This window comes from Carya illinoinensis, chromosome 11 (assembly GCF_018687715.1).
Source record: "Carya illinoinensis cultivar Pawnee chromosome 11, C.illinoinensisPawnee_v1, whole genome shotgun sequence".
NCBI classification, from domain to species: domain Eukaryota; kingdom Viridiplantae; phylum Streptophyta; class Magnoliopsida; order Fagales; family Juglandaceae; genus Carya; species Carya illinoinensis.
The window spans coordinates 33,894,214-33,910,800 of NC_056762.1; the positions used below are offsets into that span (position 1 = coordinate 33,894,214).

The 16,587-nt window shown below is 35.0% G+C and overlaps 1 protein-coding gene across 6 annotated transcripts; it reads left to right on the forward strand.

The window, feature by feature from the left end:
• Positions 1–4,751: 4,751 nt before the first annotated feature.
• LOC122281640 (serine/threonine-protein kinase BLUS1-like) lies at positions 4,752–14,745 on the forward strand. 6 transcript variants are annotated; one of them, XM_043093330.1, is made up of 21 exons: positions 4,753–5,112; positions 7,075–7,329; positions 7,447–7,571; positions 7,722–7,766; positions 8,563–8,644; positions 8,767–8,835; positions 8,967–9,137; positions 9,224–9,289; positions 9,962–10,030; positions 10,155–10,226; positions 10,335–10,693; positions 10,822–10,958; positions 11,083–11,177; positions 11,295–11,333; positions 11,422–11,481; positions 12,160–12,261; positions 12,394–12,445; positions 12,539–12,594; positions 13,563–13,627; positions 13,740–13,791; positions 14,123–14,745. In XM_043093330.1, the coding sequence occupies exons 1-21, from the start codon at positions 4,939–4,941 to the stop codon at positions 14,189–14,191; spliced, it is 2,214 nt and encodes a 737-aa protein (XP_042949264.1). In that variant the 5' UTR covers positions 4,753–4,938; the 3' UTR covers positions 14,192–14,745. The 6 variants fall into 6 exon arrangements, with proteins under 6 accessions (XP_042949269.1, XP_042949264.1, XP_042949266.1 ...); XM_043093332.1 differs by having other exon boundaries at positions 12,172–12,261; XM_043093333.1 differs by having other exon boundaries at positions 8,788–8,835.
• Positions 14,746–16,587: the final 1,842 nt, after the last annotated feature.

The following is a 16,587-nucleotide window of genomic DNA, read 5'->3' on the forward strand; positions in this document are numbered from 1 at the left end:
AGCCATTCCGAAAAATAGACTTCCCCGACCTTTTCCATGCGATTAAGATCAAAACGGTATGTGCTTTTTTGTTTGACCTTTAGTTATTTTTCATGCTGATTATTGTATTTCTATTATCCAATGCAGCAAGCAACATTCTTTTTGTATTCATGGAAAGGATTTTGATAGGTTTTAGGATCTTTATACTATTTTGTCTTGTTTTTAAGGAGTAGATTTTTGTGTAGGACTTGTTCTGGAGTAGAGTGCTTTGGTTCTAATCTCAGAAAACATTGTTGTTCTTTCACTTTGAGTTTTAAAGGTTCTAGAAGAGAATTTCTAGTATTCTATTGTTTACTATTCTCTTTTCTTCTCTTAATTAAAGAAATAATTGGAAAATAAAACAACAAGTACAAAAATGAGTAATAACTTTGGGGTTCTCGTACTATCCAAGATTGACAAAGATATATTTTTTCCCAGATTTTTATCTTCCTTCCTCTGGGGTGATTTTACATGGTATCATAACAAAGATTCTAAGTTCAAATCATAACAAAGATGGAAGTTTAATCCATCCCTCATAAATTTTTCTCTGTTTTTTTTTTCTGCAGAAGTAATGATGGAGATCGAAAATGGTATTGGATAGTACTCTGGACACTTGCAAAACTGAAGATCTATGGAAATAGTTGCAGCCAAATAGTGGCCATGGGAGTTGATTTTGTCTTTGTTGTTGCATTTATATACACTTAAGTTAGAAAAGTATAATACTTTGTTGTTGTTGTTTTAGTTTGGAAACTGAACTCGTGTATTTCCTTTCATTCATGTATGTTGAGTTATTTAGACTAATGAATCTTTGTGAAGTAGGAAATCTGTTATGTGCTCCAGCCATTGTATTTTGGATTTTAATGAAATGAGGTGTTGCTTGGAAAGTACACTCTATTCTTATCATTATATGCAGCTTCTTGTGTCAAGTTGTGGAGATGTACTTGGTGTTAATTATGTAGATTTTAGACTTGGGATTTTGTGTGCAAACACTTGTTGTGTTGTGGAGATGCTGTAGTGTAGTTTGTGTAGATGATGTATAGCTTGGTAGCATTCACCATGTGTAGCTTGTGTATATGCTGATATCTCTCTGAAATTCAGACTCTAATGTACATAATTATAAGACTATCAATTTCTACTATTTTGGTTTATGCCCAGCTCTACAACTTTTGTGTTTCTACAAGAATGATAAATTTTTAATTTTTAATGTTGTTAGGCACTTAGGTCTTGATGTTTTGGGAAAATTAGATGTAGGAATTTGAAAACTTTGGTTACCAGTTACTTGCCCAAGAATATTGGTATATTGTTTGCACCAATTTTACAGCTCTCAAGGACATGGAAGAGTGCTTTAATTTGTTTCGTCCCTTTTGTCCATTGTTCATTGTTATTTTGAGTAAGATCTAGCCTTGTAAGATCCCCAACATGTATGGCTTGGTAAGCTTGCAAATATTAAATATGCCAATAGCATCATAACTTTGATATAATTATCATGCTCAATAGACATTGTCAAATAATTTTATAATACCGATCAAACAAGATGGAACTAGAAATTGGATTCTCATTTGAGATTTTTCTCCATATAATAGAAATCAAAATTTTCTAACACACTAATCTAAAATTTATATATATATTATTAAAAGCAAAATCAGAATCGGGTCAAGTCTCAGTTTTCATTTGACATTTTTTTTACATAATGGGAATCAAATTTTTCCAGCATATGATCTAGAACTTATATCAAAAGAAGAAATGAAATGAAACAGGGACAATTAACGATCTCCCCAATCATTAGTTGACCAAAGAAACAAGAACAAGAAGGTAAGTTTAGATTTCTATTACAAAAGTAACCTTGGATTCAGATTAGATAAAAATCAAACGCAAGAGTCACATGTTAAGCATCCTCATGGATATAATCCAAGGGCAGGGCATGCAATTCTTTGAGGAGTCTTCTTGTAATATATGCAATTCTCCTCCCGAGTTTTGTAGTCTCCTCCTGAGTTTTGTAGAGATGGTAAGAACATAGCAGAAAACATGAAATTCTTTGAGGAGTCTTCTTGTAATACATGCAATTCTTGTAGAGCAGAAAGAACATAGATCAACTTGTAGAGCAGTCTTCTTGACACTCACCACTCTATTAGTTTGCTCTCATTTTCTTGTCCGCATCTAAACTTCCATTCCATTGCTATCCCTAAGTGGAGAACAAAATAATTAGTGTTTGAAGGTGCATGAAATGAGCATGTGGCACCACTTCTAAGTCAAGGTTTTGGACTTCAAATTTGTCTTAGTTACAAGATGGACAATTAAATGTTAATGTGGCTGTTTGTGTCACAAGAAAGGAAACTAAAAAAATTGTATTAATCATGCCACTTATTATACACACGAAGCAGGAATTTGCAGCTGCAAACTATACAGAAAGAGAATGGGAACAAGTAAGTAAAAAAGGTGAGATACATTCCTGATATGCAACATGAACTACTAGGAAGGAAATGTTAATTTCCCATTAATTTAACAATTTTTTTACAAGCAGGAAACCCAAATTAATTAAAAACACAAAATATCCTTCAACTATAGGATCTTTTCTAATTGAAAGGTTCTAATATATTTATATATCCTTCTGCAATGTAATTTAATGTAGTGTGGCCCAATTGCAATCATTATATGCATTTAAATGCACGATTATTCATTGCAAGGAATATTTACCCAGTACCTCATAGCTTGCATCTCAGAAATAATTTAACAAAAGAAAGACGGAAATATATATATATATATATATTGCTGAGAGAAAAGATGGAAATAGTTACTCTAGGTTTGAGAAGAAACTCTCTTAGAAATCTTAGGTGGCGAGATTGGCAATGGAGAATGTGAATAAGGAAATTCTTCTGGTCATCAACCAAGAACACATGAACCAATATTGAAAGTGGTGAGATATGCATCACCCAAATGTCATGATAGCCACGCTCAAGTCTCTTTGATTGTTCTTTGTGAATCACCAAATTGATCGACTATATGTTGGAAATGTAAAAATGTTCCTTATTCGTACTCGAGTCCTAAATAATTGGAAAAAAAAAAATCCAAATAATTTTTACACCACGAAAAGCAAAACAGTTAGCAGTTGATCTAAACTTTAGAGATAAAATCAGAGGAATAAATACACAGAAGCCTAGAAATGTATTCATAAACCCTAGCATCACAGAGAAACAATGAGTAAGAAGGGGTTACCTCTCCAGCAGATATCTGGATGTAGTTTCGTAGTGTCTGGACTCATATCGTTGTGGAAAGATGAAGGGTCACATGATTGAGATGGGGGAAATCACATCGGGGGGAAAATCACAATGTAAGGGAATGAAGGGAGGGGGAAATCACAATGCATGTGAGGGGACTGAGAGACTCACATAGAAGAAGAAGAAAAAGGTCTCGCCGTCGAGAACATATTTCGTGATTGAGAAGCAGAAGACTAGAGAACTTGGGGTTTTCGAAATCGTCAGGGGACTTTTTGCGATTCATAGAGGAGAAGAAGAAGGTTCAGGGTTTTGTGAGGAAAGTTGAGGGATTTACAGTGAAGAAGTTGGATTAGAAACTTGAGGGGATTGAAGGTTGAAACCAAGAAGTAGGTTGGGGTTTCCTTCGAAGCCACTTTCGAATTCGCGAGGGGACTAAGGGCTTCGGGGAGAGCGGGGGCTGAGGTAAGGAACCGATTCGTTGTTAGTGAACCCGGTCTACACGTAATGTGTGCAATGACTTCACCCAAATAGTAGCTTCCGCGAAAAATATTTCAAATAGAAAAAATCAGCTCAGCTGGTGTGCTGTGTTGGAGAAATAAGTGGCATTTATAGCAAATTTATCCATTTAAAAATTGTATCTAATATTATCACTTCTGTAATTACGTAATATCTTGATCCATTCACCTAAGAGCATTGACAACAGTCTATATATTTTTATATTCATTTTTATATTTAAATAAAAATTTTTTAAATTAGTCTATATTAAATTATATATTTTTAAAATTTTACATAACTATAAATAGTATTTATTTAAGTTTAAATAATCACAATTCACTCTTCAAATATTATTTTATTATTTTTTTCTCTCATATCTATTAAAATTAATTTTGTGAAATTTGTATTAATATAATTTTGATATATTAAGTTTATATTAAGTTGATAATATAAAGTATTTTTTAATATATATTTATATTTATTAATAAAAATAGTCATTTTGATATATAAAATTATTAATATTTAGATATATAGAATTTATATTTTTAAGCACATTACGTTAATTATAAAATATATAAAAATAATAATTTAAAAGAAAATATTTTATTATTATTTAATTCAAAAATATAGAATTTAACGTAGTAGTTTTTCTTTATATGTAAAATTAATTTTTAAAAATTGTGATTTTGAAGATGTGCGTAAAGAAGCAAGAGTAATGTCACATACAGTCACTTTTACGTATTTCCTGCGCACTTCACTGATATGATTGGTTGGATTAATTTTTTTTAATATCCAACCAATCATATCACTGAAGTGCACAAAAAAATGTACAAAAAAGATTGCACATAGAATTTTTGAAGAAACAATTTCTCTAAAATAGTAGTGGCAATTCTTCGAGTGTGCTCGGAAAACGAGATCCCAGTCGTCCATTATGACGATGTACCCACGTGTCAACATCCCAAAACACCCAGCAAGACTCCGACACGTCAGCAACCGCACCTCTCTCGCTCTTGCTGCCTCACTCTCAGTCTCTCTCCCATCTGAAGCAAGCAGTCGAATCTCTCTCATCTTTATAGTATAGACCTTTTCATGCCGGTCAACGACTCGATATTCCAATACACTCCGTGAATACTGAATTACTGAATCCAGATAGCTGTGGAGAGCGGCTTTCGATCTGTTTAGGCGGGTTCACGAGCTGTATTTTAGGGGCATGGGGAGGACGGGAGGTAATCAGAGGACATACTCGGCGAATCCCGGTGACTACAAGCTTCTGGAAGAGGTAGGGTACGGTGCGACCGCCACGGTCTACAGAGCAATCTATCTTCCGCTCAATGAAGTCGTGGCAGTCAAGTGCTTGGATCTCGATCGCTGCAATAGCAATCTGGTTAGCTACTTCGTTCACTTTCTCATAGTTTGCTCGGGTTTTCCCTTTTGGAAGATTTCTTTACCGTTTGGTTTCATTAGTTTTCAGTGAATTGGGTTTTATATGAGATCGTGCTTAGTTACTGCGATTTGGTTTTGTCTGTGAAGTTGAAGCTTGGAGGTGACGTGGATATTTTTGAGATGAAAATAGCGAGCGATTGAGGTTTGAGGAAATATTATTACACTTTATCGAAATGGTTCATTTGAAGTTACTGTTCGTCTGCTTAGAATTCATCGAGGGCGATTTTTTTTAGAGTTTTTATGTCTCAAGAGGGTTGGTTTAATTAGGCGGGGGTATTGAGTAAGCTAATAAACTTGTTTTCAGCTTAGAAGCTGTTCTTTTGGCCTTGAGTTGAGGTAATCGATTTTTTTCTTCTCTTTTGTTTTTCTCTTGAATCTTTATTGTATCCTGGTCCGTGCACAATCCATGATGTGTGCACGGAGTGTACAAGGAAGAGTACACTATAAAATAGAAAAGATGTTTCTGTTTGGCAGGAAAACCTACGGATTGCTAATATTTTCAAAGCTATTTTTTTTTTTTTGGTTTTGGGTAGAAAAATTGCACATCTTTTGTGTGTTATGATGTTATCAAGGAGGAAAGTGCATTTAAAATTGTTCTCGAAATTATAGTAGTAGGATAATTGCCTTGTTGCTTTTGTATCACGCACCGAGCCCTCAAAAGTAATATCTACTTTTAATTTTCCACTTATGTGTGCTCTTAAGAACTTCATCAATGCATGCCTATGTGAATTTTTTGGATGTTAAGATTGGATGCTTTTATAGAAAGAAATTCGATCCATGAGCATTGCTTAAAGATCTGTCTATGTAGTTTAGTGGTGGGATGAATTTTGGGAAGATTGTGATTGTAGGATTTGGGTTACTGGTTTGGCTTGTAGTTTGAGTATGGGTCCCCAAGGTTTAGTACTATTTCTGGAAATTGCTGGGAGTTTTCCAATGGTCTTGGGACCAAAAGACATCTCTTATCTCTATTAACAAAGGAGCAAGGGTGATTTTATGGGTCCATTTTCATATGGGCGCCTGTGTTGTCTTTGGCTGTCAAGGAGAAAATTAATAAAGGTCTAGATAGGTTGGATGAATATTTCAGAAAATTGAAAATTGTGCCCGTAGCAAATTCTTAACAGTGCCTGGTTGTGTTTCAAAATGTGTTTTGATGAGATATTTGTAGCTACACGCTAGGGAAAGTACTGGCTTTTATGAGGTTTCACCTTGATGCAACGACTCGTCTAGAGTGAATTTCCTAGGGCTGGCAATTCATGTTGCCGTGTCAAGTCTCAGCTTGCATATGAGTCAACCCTAACCCTACCCATTTAATTAAAGGGGCCAAATCCCAAACCTAATCTGCTAATTTCATGTTGAGCTGTGGATAATGACAAAAATTGTTAGTTCTTGATGTCATATATTGCGTTTGGGTCGTGTCAAATTGAGTTAGATCATATGTGAGTCAATATAACCCGATCGATTGATTAATGGATTAAATTCCTAAACCCTTACTGTTATTTTTGTGTCAGGTCATAGGTCATGTAAAAAATTCTTGGACCTAGAATTTGCTGAACTGGGTGGTCATTTTTTTTTTTTCCAAGAAAAAGATGTTACATGAAACAGTCAACCTGTAAATGTCAGGGTAGGGGGAGAAGCTTTTGGTTGTTCAGGGGCTGTGTAAGAACTCTTAAAACAATTGCAAACATTCCATTTATTCATTTCTAATAATCTCCAGCAATACAAATATAAATGCATTTTCAAACCCAGCTTCCCGGTCTTCTTATTGTTCTCTCTGACGTCTATAATTTTACTTGGTTGCCTTTTTGTGTAAGTTATAAACTTTTTGTCTATTTGGTTCTTCTTTCAGTCAATTACTTGTTCCTCTAAATGGTGTTTACTTGCTATTGATTTTATTGTTTTGCAGGATGATATACGTAGGGAGGCTCAAACGATGAGTTTGATAGATCATCAAAATGTTGTTAGGGCATATTGTTCATTTGTTGTTGAACAGAGCCTTTGGGTGGTCATGCCATTCATGGCAGAAGGTTCTTGTTTGCACCTCATGAAGATAGCTTATCCAGATGGGTTTGAAGAAGCTGCCATTGGTTCTATACTGAAGGAAACTTTGAAGGCTTTGGAGTACCTACATCGACAAGGACATATTCATAGGGATGTGAAGGTCCGTTGAATCTGGAACTTCAACATTGTCTCATCATATAGTTTGTTTTTGTTCTTTTGTTTTAAAGATATGCTGGGAGGGTTTCAAGGGAGTTTATTTTGATATTTGTGTTTACAGGCTGGAAACATATTACTTGATGACAATGGGGTGGTAAAGCTTGCTGACTTTGGTGTTTCAGCTTGCTTGTTTGATACAGGTGATAGACAGCGTTCCCGAAATACTTTTGTAGGGACTCCATGCTGGTAAGACATTGTGTCAATAGGCTCACTCGTTTTTTTAATATCTTATTGATAGGTAATTGATATTTTTAATATTTTTTGGTTTATGATTGTATCTTATGCTAATTTTCACCATCCATTTGTCTGATATTTCGACTTATCTTTTCTTTTTAGGATGGCACCAGAGGTATTGCAGCCAGGAAGTGGATACAACTCCAAGTGAGTTTCATTCCATTGCAACTTCATAGAAACATTAAGGGACTCTGAGGGGTTGGGGTTTGGGGGTTGGAGTTTGTACATGTATGGTGTCACTACTGTTGATTGCAGCCCCAAATTGAATTCGATTTGAGCACTTGAACTTATCGTATGAGGAAATATACTTTGCACCCTCCAATTACTAGGTGTTTTATACTTTGTATCCTAAACTACCAAAACTGACATGTACCCTGTGCCCTCCAATTACCAGCACTTGAAAAATAGTATGCTCATCCAATTCTGGCTTTTAAGGTAGATGAAAAATAGGTGACACGGCACGTCTTGACAATCAAATCTTAAAAGGAGGGAGCGAACTCTGTTTTTTTTTATTATAGCACTTTAATGATTGTCATTATGTAATATATGGTCAATGCCTGTTCTTATGATCATGAAAATCTTGCTTACTGATAAAAAAATGATTGTCATTATGTAATATATTTGACACTACCTACTTATATGTTTAAGAGCTGCTATGGTAGTTTGAGCATGTCCTTTTCTAGGTCATTTGACTTGGGCAAGAATAGGATTTGTGCTTGGCTTGGGACATAAGGCAGACTGCCATTATGTGTTCGTATGTATATGTCTAACCCCAGTAATAGATAGTTCTTTAAACTACATTTCTTCTTCTGTGCCTCCTTTTATTGAACAGAAGCAGATCACCTTCTTATGATAGCTGTCAAGTGTCTCCTTTGCATAAAGTGTAATTAGAAAATGTCTTTAACACTTGTTTTTTTTTTTTTTTTTTATCACTCTTGTACAGGGCTGATATTTGGTCATTTGGGATAACGGCACTTGAGTTGGCTCATGGTCATGCACCATTTTCAAAATATCCTCCAATGAAGGTACCACATTTTAACAGTTCAATAAGACATTATACACAAATAGGTAGGAGCTTGAGAAGGCTTCCTTGGAAGTGCTTTCGTAAAACATCTCAAATATATCTGACCTAATATTGTTCTGATAGGTTCTCCTGATGACCATACAGAATGCCCCTCCTGGACTTGATTATGATCGTGATAAACGGTTCTCTAAGGTACTGATGTTCTTTCTGGCTGAAGTAGAAAAATACACAAATATGTGCTTTGCACTTAGGTAGTTGCTATCTTTAAATCTCTTCCTACTATAGAATGATATTCTAATTGGAGGATTTCCAGTTGTGATCAGTCGTTTAAAGAAATGGTTGCAATGTGTCTGGTGAAAGATCAGACAAAGAGACCGACGGCAGATAAATTATTGAAACACTCCTTCTTCAAGAATGCGAAGCCTCCAGAACTTTCTGTGAAGAAATTATTTGCTGACCTGCCACCCCTTTGGAATCGTGTAAAAGCCCTCCAGGTTAGCCACTATACTGCTGTGATGCAGCTTTCACGCTTTGACATGCTCTGGTACGCTTATCTGATGGATGTCTTCAAATTTGGCAGCTTAAAGATGCAGCACAACTAGCTCTAAAGAAAATGCCTTCAGCTGAACAAGAGGCAATATCACAGGTCATAAGAATACTTTTAGTTTGTTTTCTTTCATAATATGTTCATTGTGGAAACATCAATGAACATGATCCAGTAATTATCAGTGACAAGTGCCTCCTGTTTTGAAGAATATTCATGCTGCCTTATTATTGTTAATCTGAAATTACAATCTTGTTCTTTAATCTGGAGTTTCCCAGAACATCCCTTCCATCCTAAATTCCCAATCAATGAGAACCCGTCACATATGAAGCCATTAAAGGAGTAACAATAATTTAGCAAAGAATAACACCTGTATTAGAGGGTAGGGTTTTCAAAGGAGAGATTTCCTGTGGTTGATGTATGTTAGAATGTCGTTCTCTTATTGTGAATTTGCTATTTCATCCTGCTTAGATCTGTTTTATTACAATTTCTGCCAGCTGCTAATAAGGATCAACAACATAGGTATCTTTTTTCTCTTTCTTTCTTGGTGGAGTTTGTCATTCATATACTAGAGACTTAATCTCTATTATGTCATATGAGTTATTCCTCTAACTAGAATTAATATAAATAAGTTGGGAAAATGTTACTTTTCAATATAGACAAGTTTCTAAGATCTTCCATTCAGCTGTCGGAGATATCTGAACTTTCTAATTTATGCATGTGTCCTTTGATTATTTCTTATCCTTAGTTGTTATTTCTTGTTTAACCCACCAGAGTGAGTACCAACGAGGAGTTAGTGCTTGGAACTTTGATATTGAGGATTTAAAAGAGCAAGCATCACTGGTAAGAAACAGGTTTTTTATTATTTATCAATTATCATGATATTGAATATTGATATGGTATCTTCCCAGTGGACGTTGTTTGCTAGATATATTTGTCAGCTACCTTAAGTAATTTTTTTTATTAGTTGCAAGATGATGATGATATGCCAGAGATGAGCGAAGAAGATGAAGGCAGAAAGTCTTTGGTCGGTGAGAAGGTATTAGTTTTAAAAATCATAGAGTGCATATCATTCTGATTTTGAATTTGGGTTCTTTTGAAAGTTTGGATCCTAGTGAACTTTTGGTTTCTCGTCTTTCATTGGCAGTATTCACCTGATTGCCAATCCGGTTTGGTGAAATTGAATTTAAACAACAAATTAGTGCAGCCTGAGTGTGGGGAACAAACTAGTGGTGAAGAATTACCACAGGTTGACTGCTTGAATAGAAAGGGAAAGAACCTGGAAAGTGATTTACTGGAATCTGGATGCCAAGAGAAAGTTGGTTGGAAGAAAGATGTTTCAAGCCCTGAGGCATCGTCATCTATGACAGAAAAGGAAATGTTACAGGCCAAGACTAAAGCTCAAATGTTGAAAAGTCGTCATACTCAGAGTGGCCCACTCATGCCTGGTGCTGTGCTTAATCATTCATTATCAGAGAGGGGACAAAGCTCTGAAAGGTTTGTAAGGTCCAGTGCGATGTATTCCATGAAGACAAATTAACCTCTGTTTCTTTATTTGCTGTATGCTTTAGTCATTTTGGATGTTTTCTTTTATTTTGCTGTGGATAAGTGGCTCATGGTCAATTAATTACCAGGAATGAGAATGAAATTCAACAATGTACTGAGAAAACTTACCGTGAAGTACGGCGGCCACCAAACTTTAGTGGTCCTTTGATGCTTCCAAACCGAGCTTCAGCAAACAGTTTATCAGCTCCAATAAAGCCTACTGGAGGTAATTAAGTTATTCAATGTGCACTAAAGATTTTTATTGTTGTCATCAATGTTGCTATTGCTATTAATATTGATATAATACAGGCTTGAAGATTAAATGGCACTAATTGTTTTTCTCTTAATAGGGTTTAGAGAATCTTTAGATGACAAGTCAAAGGCTAATCTGGTGCAAATTAAAGGACGGTTTTCAGTAACATCAGAGAATTTAGATCTTGTAAAGGTAATGTTTATAATGATGACATTTTGTGTCTCTCCCCTTTTACCCCCCCACCCTCTCTCTCTCTCTCTCTCTCCCCCCCAATTAAGTGAGTGTCGCTAACTTGAATGTGTGTGCTAGGATATTCCATTAAGTACAGTTCCACGTCGGTCCTCTCAGGTAGTTGGCCAGTTTTGATTTACAAATTTTGTTCAACTAACTAATTTGCTTTTCTACTTACTTGGTGTTCTGCTTTTGTTGGTTTTAGGGATCTCCACTTAGAAAGTCGGCTAGTGTTGGTGAATGGATTTTTGAATCCAAACAGATGGTTTGTATACTGACCTATTGCTCTAACGTGGTTTAAGTTTTTATTAAACAGTTGTTTTGTTTATCACCACCATGATCTTGTTGGTACAGCCTCTTAAAAGCTCTATGAATATGGTAGATTCTCAAAAGAAGACAATGTTTAATGGCTGTGTTTCTCTGTCCTAATTTGACTTATTTTCCTTTTGAGAGTCCCAAAACAATCCACTTGCCAAAAGTGAAGTATTTGCTCAAAAACTGTCTTAAACTATCCTCATCTATATAAATATATATATTTTTTTCTTAAAAGAGATTTCAACAAATTCGTTTTAACTTCTGATAAAGAGTGATGAATATTTTTTTATTTTTTGAACTTTTCTTCATTTTATTAATGGTTTTCAGATTTTTTTTTCTAAGCATTTTTTCAGATTTGTCGCATGGTTTAATTACTGAATTATTAGATCCGTATATTTACACACACGGGGCCACATAAGTATGATTTTATCGTTTGAAATGTTCACGTTTTATACATCGCATTTTTTTACCAAAATCATTTTTTTCGTATAGCAAATTATTGCAAAATTAATTCTAGATTCCAAGCAGCAAAAATTTGGAAGATTAAACCTCATATTAATTATTATGTCAGTTTGATAGTGTTTATTTCCTCTCTAAATTAGTACATTGTGATATTCTGTGTTTTCAGCCTGTTAATCAGTCGCCAAAGGAGTTTAGCAACGGCAATTTGCCTGCATCACTTCTCATGCCGCACCTTCAGAATCTATTTCAACAGACTGCAATTCAACAAGTAAAAAAAGCAATCTTAGAATGAGTTTATGATTTTTGGTTTGATTTTGACAATGAAATTTTTCTTTTCCTTGATGAACTTAAAACCTCTTATCAACAAATGCTTTTATTAAAAATTTTACTTGTATACCAGGAGCTTATCTTGAACTTCTTGAATAGTTTGCAACCACCTGAGGTCGCGGATGGTGAGTATGATACTTCATACAGTTGTATGTGCTTGCATTGGAAAATGAGGTATCAAACAAGTTTCTGAGGAACTCCTATTTTTTTTTTTTCAGCTTCTCAAAATGGAAAATTGCCCCCACTGCCTCGCGGTTCAGAGAATAATGGAATTGTGAGTTTTCCTTTCTAGTTGGAGCTTTCCTGAAATCCTTTTCATTTTCTAAAAGGATCATTGGAATTTGCAGAGAATGTGGTTGTCATGACTGTAATAAGCTCTTAGCTTTTATTAGCTTTGGAAGTTTGTAGACTTAAAAGTTATTGATACAGGCTATTTGATTAGATTTCACCCACGTAGGGTTCTTGCTAGATGACTTTCTTATACACATCTCATTGTACTTCCATTGTGCCTTTGACAATTTTTAAGGAAATTCTTATTACTTGTAAAAAAATGTGTAGGGTTCACTTTTTAGTTTTGGACACTGGAAAAATAAATGTGTAGGTTCTGAGACTGACTTCACCAAATTGAAGATCCCTGATAATTGATTTTTTAAATATGTTCAGATAAGAGATGTTTGATTATCGTAAATATATTTATATAATCGATTAATGTTATCTAGAGCAATGGGAGTTTTCCTTATGAAGAGCTTCCATGAGTTCTCTCCAGGCAATTTAGCATGAAAATCAAACTAACCAAAATGATTGCATGAGGATCCCTTGGCCTAGGTTGAAATTGAGATGAAAGCAAGTAAGTGGATCAAAGCTGGCATGTTCTATCCTTTCATTGTGCATTGGCGGACATGATTCCATCAAATGTAGAGCATGTAATCAGATCTGGATTTTGTTTTTTCCAATTATTTAGCCCGTTCAATCACTTTGAGATTATAGATTTTGATGACTTGGCATGCATGGTATTTGGTACCAAAATTTATCAATGTGAATGCAGAGGTGGAGACAAGGCCCATGAGAGCACTTTTATGGAACCTTGTTTCCTACCTTATCAAGTCTAGAGAAAAATCCTGTGTTTTCTGAATAACAACTTTTTTTTTTCTTTGCTTGTCACCTGAAAACAGTTTGGCTTGCCTGTCGTGATTAATGGTTTGCTGGTTATTCTTGTCCTTCTTCTCTTTATCTGTTCGACAGATTGAACTAGCGGCTTCTGAGAGGGAGCGGTTACTACTTATCAAGATCTCAGAGCTTCAAGCTAGGTTTGTCATCATGAGTACTTCTGATGTGTTTTTCTTTCTTTGTTTTCCTCGTGTATGGTTATTTCTCTTATTCTCTCTCTCTCTCTTCCCCCCCACCCCTCATGCCCGGCAGGATGATCAATTTGAATGATGAGCTGACAGCTGAAAAGTTGAAATATACCCAAGTGAGTAGCTCAAGGGTGTTTATATTTAGTTCTTACTGTTTCAAGTTACCTGTCTCCGTGTCTTGGGGTTGGGCCTATTAAGGATTTGTTTAAACATGAAAACTCTGAAAACTGGTTGGTTTTAGTTGTTCTTTGGCTGTTGACATAGGATTACCATTAGATTAACATAAACCGTAGATATGTTCCTCTCAGCCTTGCTCCATGTGCCTCATCTTACTTTTGTTCTTTTACCCATTGATAAATAAAGAGGGTCAGATTGTTGTTGGGTATGTAGGAATAAATTGTCAAAGTAATTTTAAGCTTACGTTGATGATGATTTATTGCTCAACAGTTGCAATGGCAGCTAAATGCTGCGTCCGGTCGGGAAGAAAATGGGGACAAGAGGGAAGGGGATGCCTGAAACTCAGATATTGTGGTCAGTGTAAAGTAAAATAATCATGTACATCCAGGCAAGAGATCTGAGATGCACATCGTATGCAGAAAGTGTTTTCCTACAAATTCTTTATCTGTGCCAAAACGGGACTGTTTTGGCTGTTGACAGCGATAGATATGAGCCGAAGTGTGGCAATGCATGTGTCTGGATCACTTTTGCCACTGTGTTTAATAAGTTTTTTTAGAGATCTCAGCCACCAAAGATTATGAGCAACAACAGTTCAAGTCGTTCAGTCAGTTGCTCTCATACAAAGAAAAACGAGCTCCTTCCGCAATGTCATGTTAATTGTAGCTTGCGAGTTGGCAGCTGATTCTTTTTCCTTTTCATTTTTTCCCTTATAAGTTATAGTTATGGGTGTTAATTTATAATTTACAGTTTTTGTGGTAATAATGCTCAATTGTAATAATAGATTTTTTTATTGTGTAACATAGGACTTATCAGCTTGTAAATTTGGCGATAAATATTAGGAAAAATCTTCTTGTCATCCTCACACTAAATATTAACACCCCCCTTTTTTCTTCTTTTGTTTCTCCTGGGAATTTTGACTTTGTTATACACACGACAAATGTGTAAGCCAAAGAAATTATATTGCTTAAGGTGAGAGAAGAAAATTGTTAGAGATACAAAGAGATCTCATAAAGGGATTTCATACATTGACTAGCATTATTTTTTTTTTCTTTCATCCTCTCTCCTCTCCCCCCCCCCCCCCCCCCCCCCCATGCCTCTCTCCTTTCCCGACCTTTCATTGACGTTGCCGCAGCAATGTCTCACCAATGTCGCTATTGCAACCCTCATCTTCCTCGCCACTCATTGACATCACCCTTCACCGCAGTCCAGTCATCTTTCTCACCTCCATTACTGACTTTAGAACATTGTAGTTGTTGTTGTTGTTGCCCTTCACCAATAGGTACAAGATCTCTCTCTCTCTCTCTCTCTCTCTCTCTCTCCTCTTGGTCGGGTTGAGGGAGTGGGGGAAGGGGGTTGGGAAAGTAAAATTGAAAAAAAAAAAAAAAAAAAAAAACCTAATTGGCGTGGTTTCATGACAGTTTATAGAATCTTTTTGTGATTATAGTGTTTTTTAAGAGAAAAATGGTACTAAATAATTAGTTTGCTCCCGTAATTGTTCTCTTTGAAGGCAAATGTTAGAGATTCATTGGTTGGATTGTTTTGAAACATTTACTGCATGTGAATCTCACAAGAAGATGCAAACTAAGTATGACTATTTGGAGGCTTAGTCACTGGATTATAATCTTCAATCCGATGCATTGTTAGATGAGGATTGATAGATATATAAATTTTGATAAAAGAAAGCATTGTTGTAGTCTCAAGGTGACGGATAATCAAGTTTGGAGGAGGGGAAGAGCCCTCAACCGTTCCATCATCGTGTGTAGCTTACGCCCTGCTCATAAATGTGCATGAATGGATGGTACGGGGAGACGGTTGATCGGCATGCGCCCATAGAGGGATGTGGCAAATGGGCATAAATTGGTCTGACTCGGCCCATTAGAATGGCTCTGCAGGCATTTGTCTATTTCCATCTTCTCCTCTAATCTCTTTGCTTGCTTGCCCGACTTACGCTACTGTATAGACGGACAGAGCATAAACATTCTGATTCTACTACGCGTAGCGTAGGTGGTGCAAGTATATATGTACATAAAGTTTTTCCAACTGTGTATGGACTGTTTTCGGTCATTTTCATTATTTGCACTACTTTATATATATAAAGTAACTTTCTAACGGAATTTTATCAGTTTAACAGTTTTTTTTATTTTACCGTTAAAATTAACGCCGTTAATTGTATGAATAAATTAAAGTAGCTCTCTCTTCTTAAAAGTTCTTAATTTTTTAATTTCTCTTCCAAATCACTTATAAATAAATTCATAATTATTAAAATTCATATAGCATGTATCGATCATGTAACTTATGCATTGATGATCATATATAAATATATATTCTATATTCTATTATATATATGATATTATATATAAATTATAATTTATATATAAATTTGTATATGTAATTTAAAATTTCTATTCAAACAAAGAGAAATGTAAAATAATTAAGTTTAAATCTATTTATCAACTAAATTTACGAATACAATTATTCTAATAAAATATTATTTATTTATCAATTTAAATTCATTATAAAACATTAAAATCAAATAATAATATCTTATAAAAATCTTAGTATTTTATTTCTTTATATCAATTTTTAAAAATAATCTATTTATTTAACTAAGAAAACGTGCTCGGCACGTTATTTTACTGTTAAAGATTTATCTCCTATGCTGCATAGGTTTGATTCAAGGTTCATTTTTTTTTTAATTCTAAATGCTTTAAAACTGACTTAAATCTATCTTATTA

Excerpts from the sequence above, each read along its gene's own strand:
- LOC122281640 (XM_043093330.1), top strand. The coding sequence starts at position 4,939 with ATGGGGAGGACGGGAGGTAATCAGAGGACATACTCGGCGAATCCCGGT. Across the intron at positions 10,694-10,821 it reads AGCTCTGAAAGGTTTGTAAG|GAATGAGAATGAAATTCAAC; the intron begins GTCCAGTGCGAT and ends ATTAATTACCAG. Across the intron at positions 10,959-11,082 it reads TCCAATAAAGCCTACTGGAG|GGTTTAGAGAATCTTTAGAT; the intron begins GTAATTAAGTTA and ends TTCTCTTAATAG.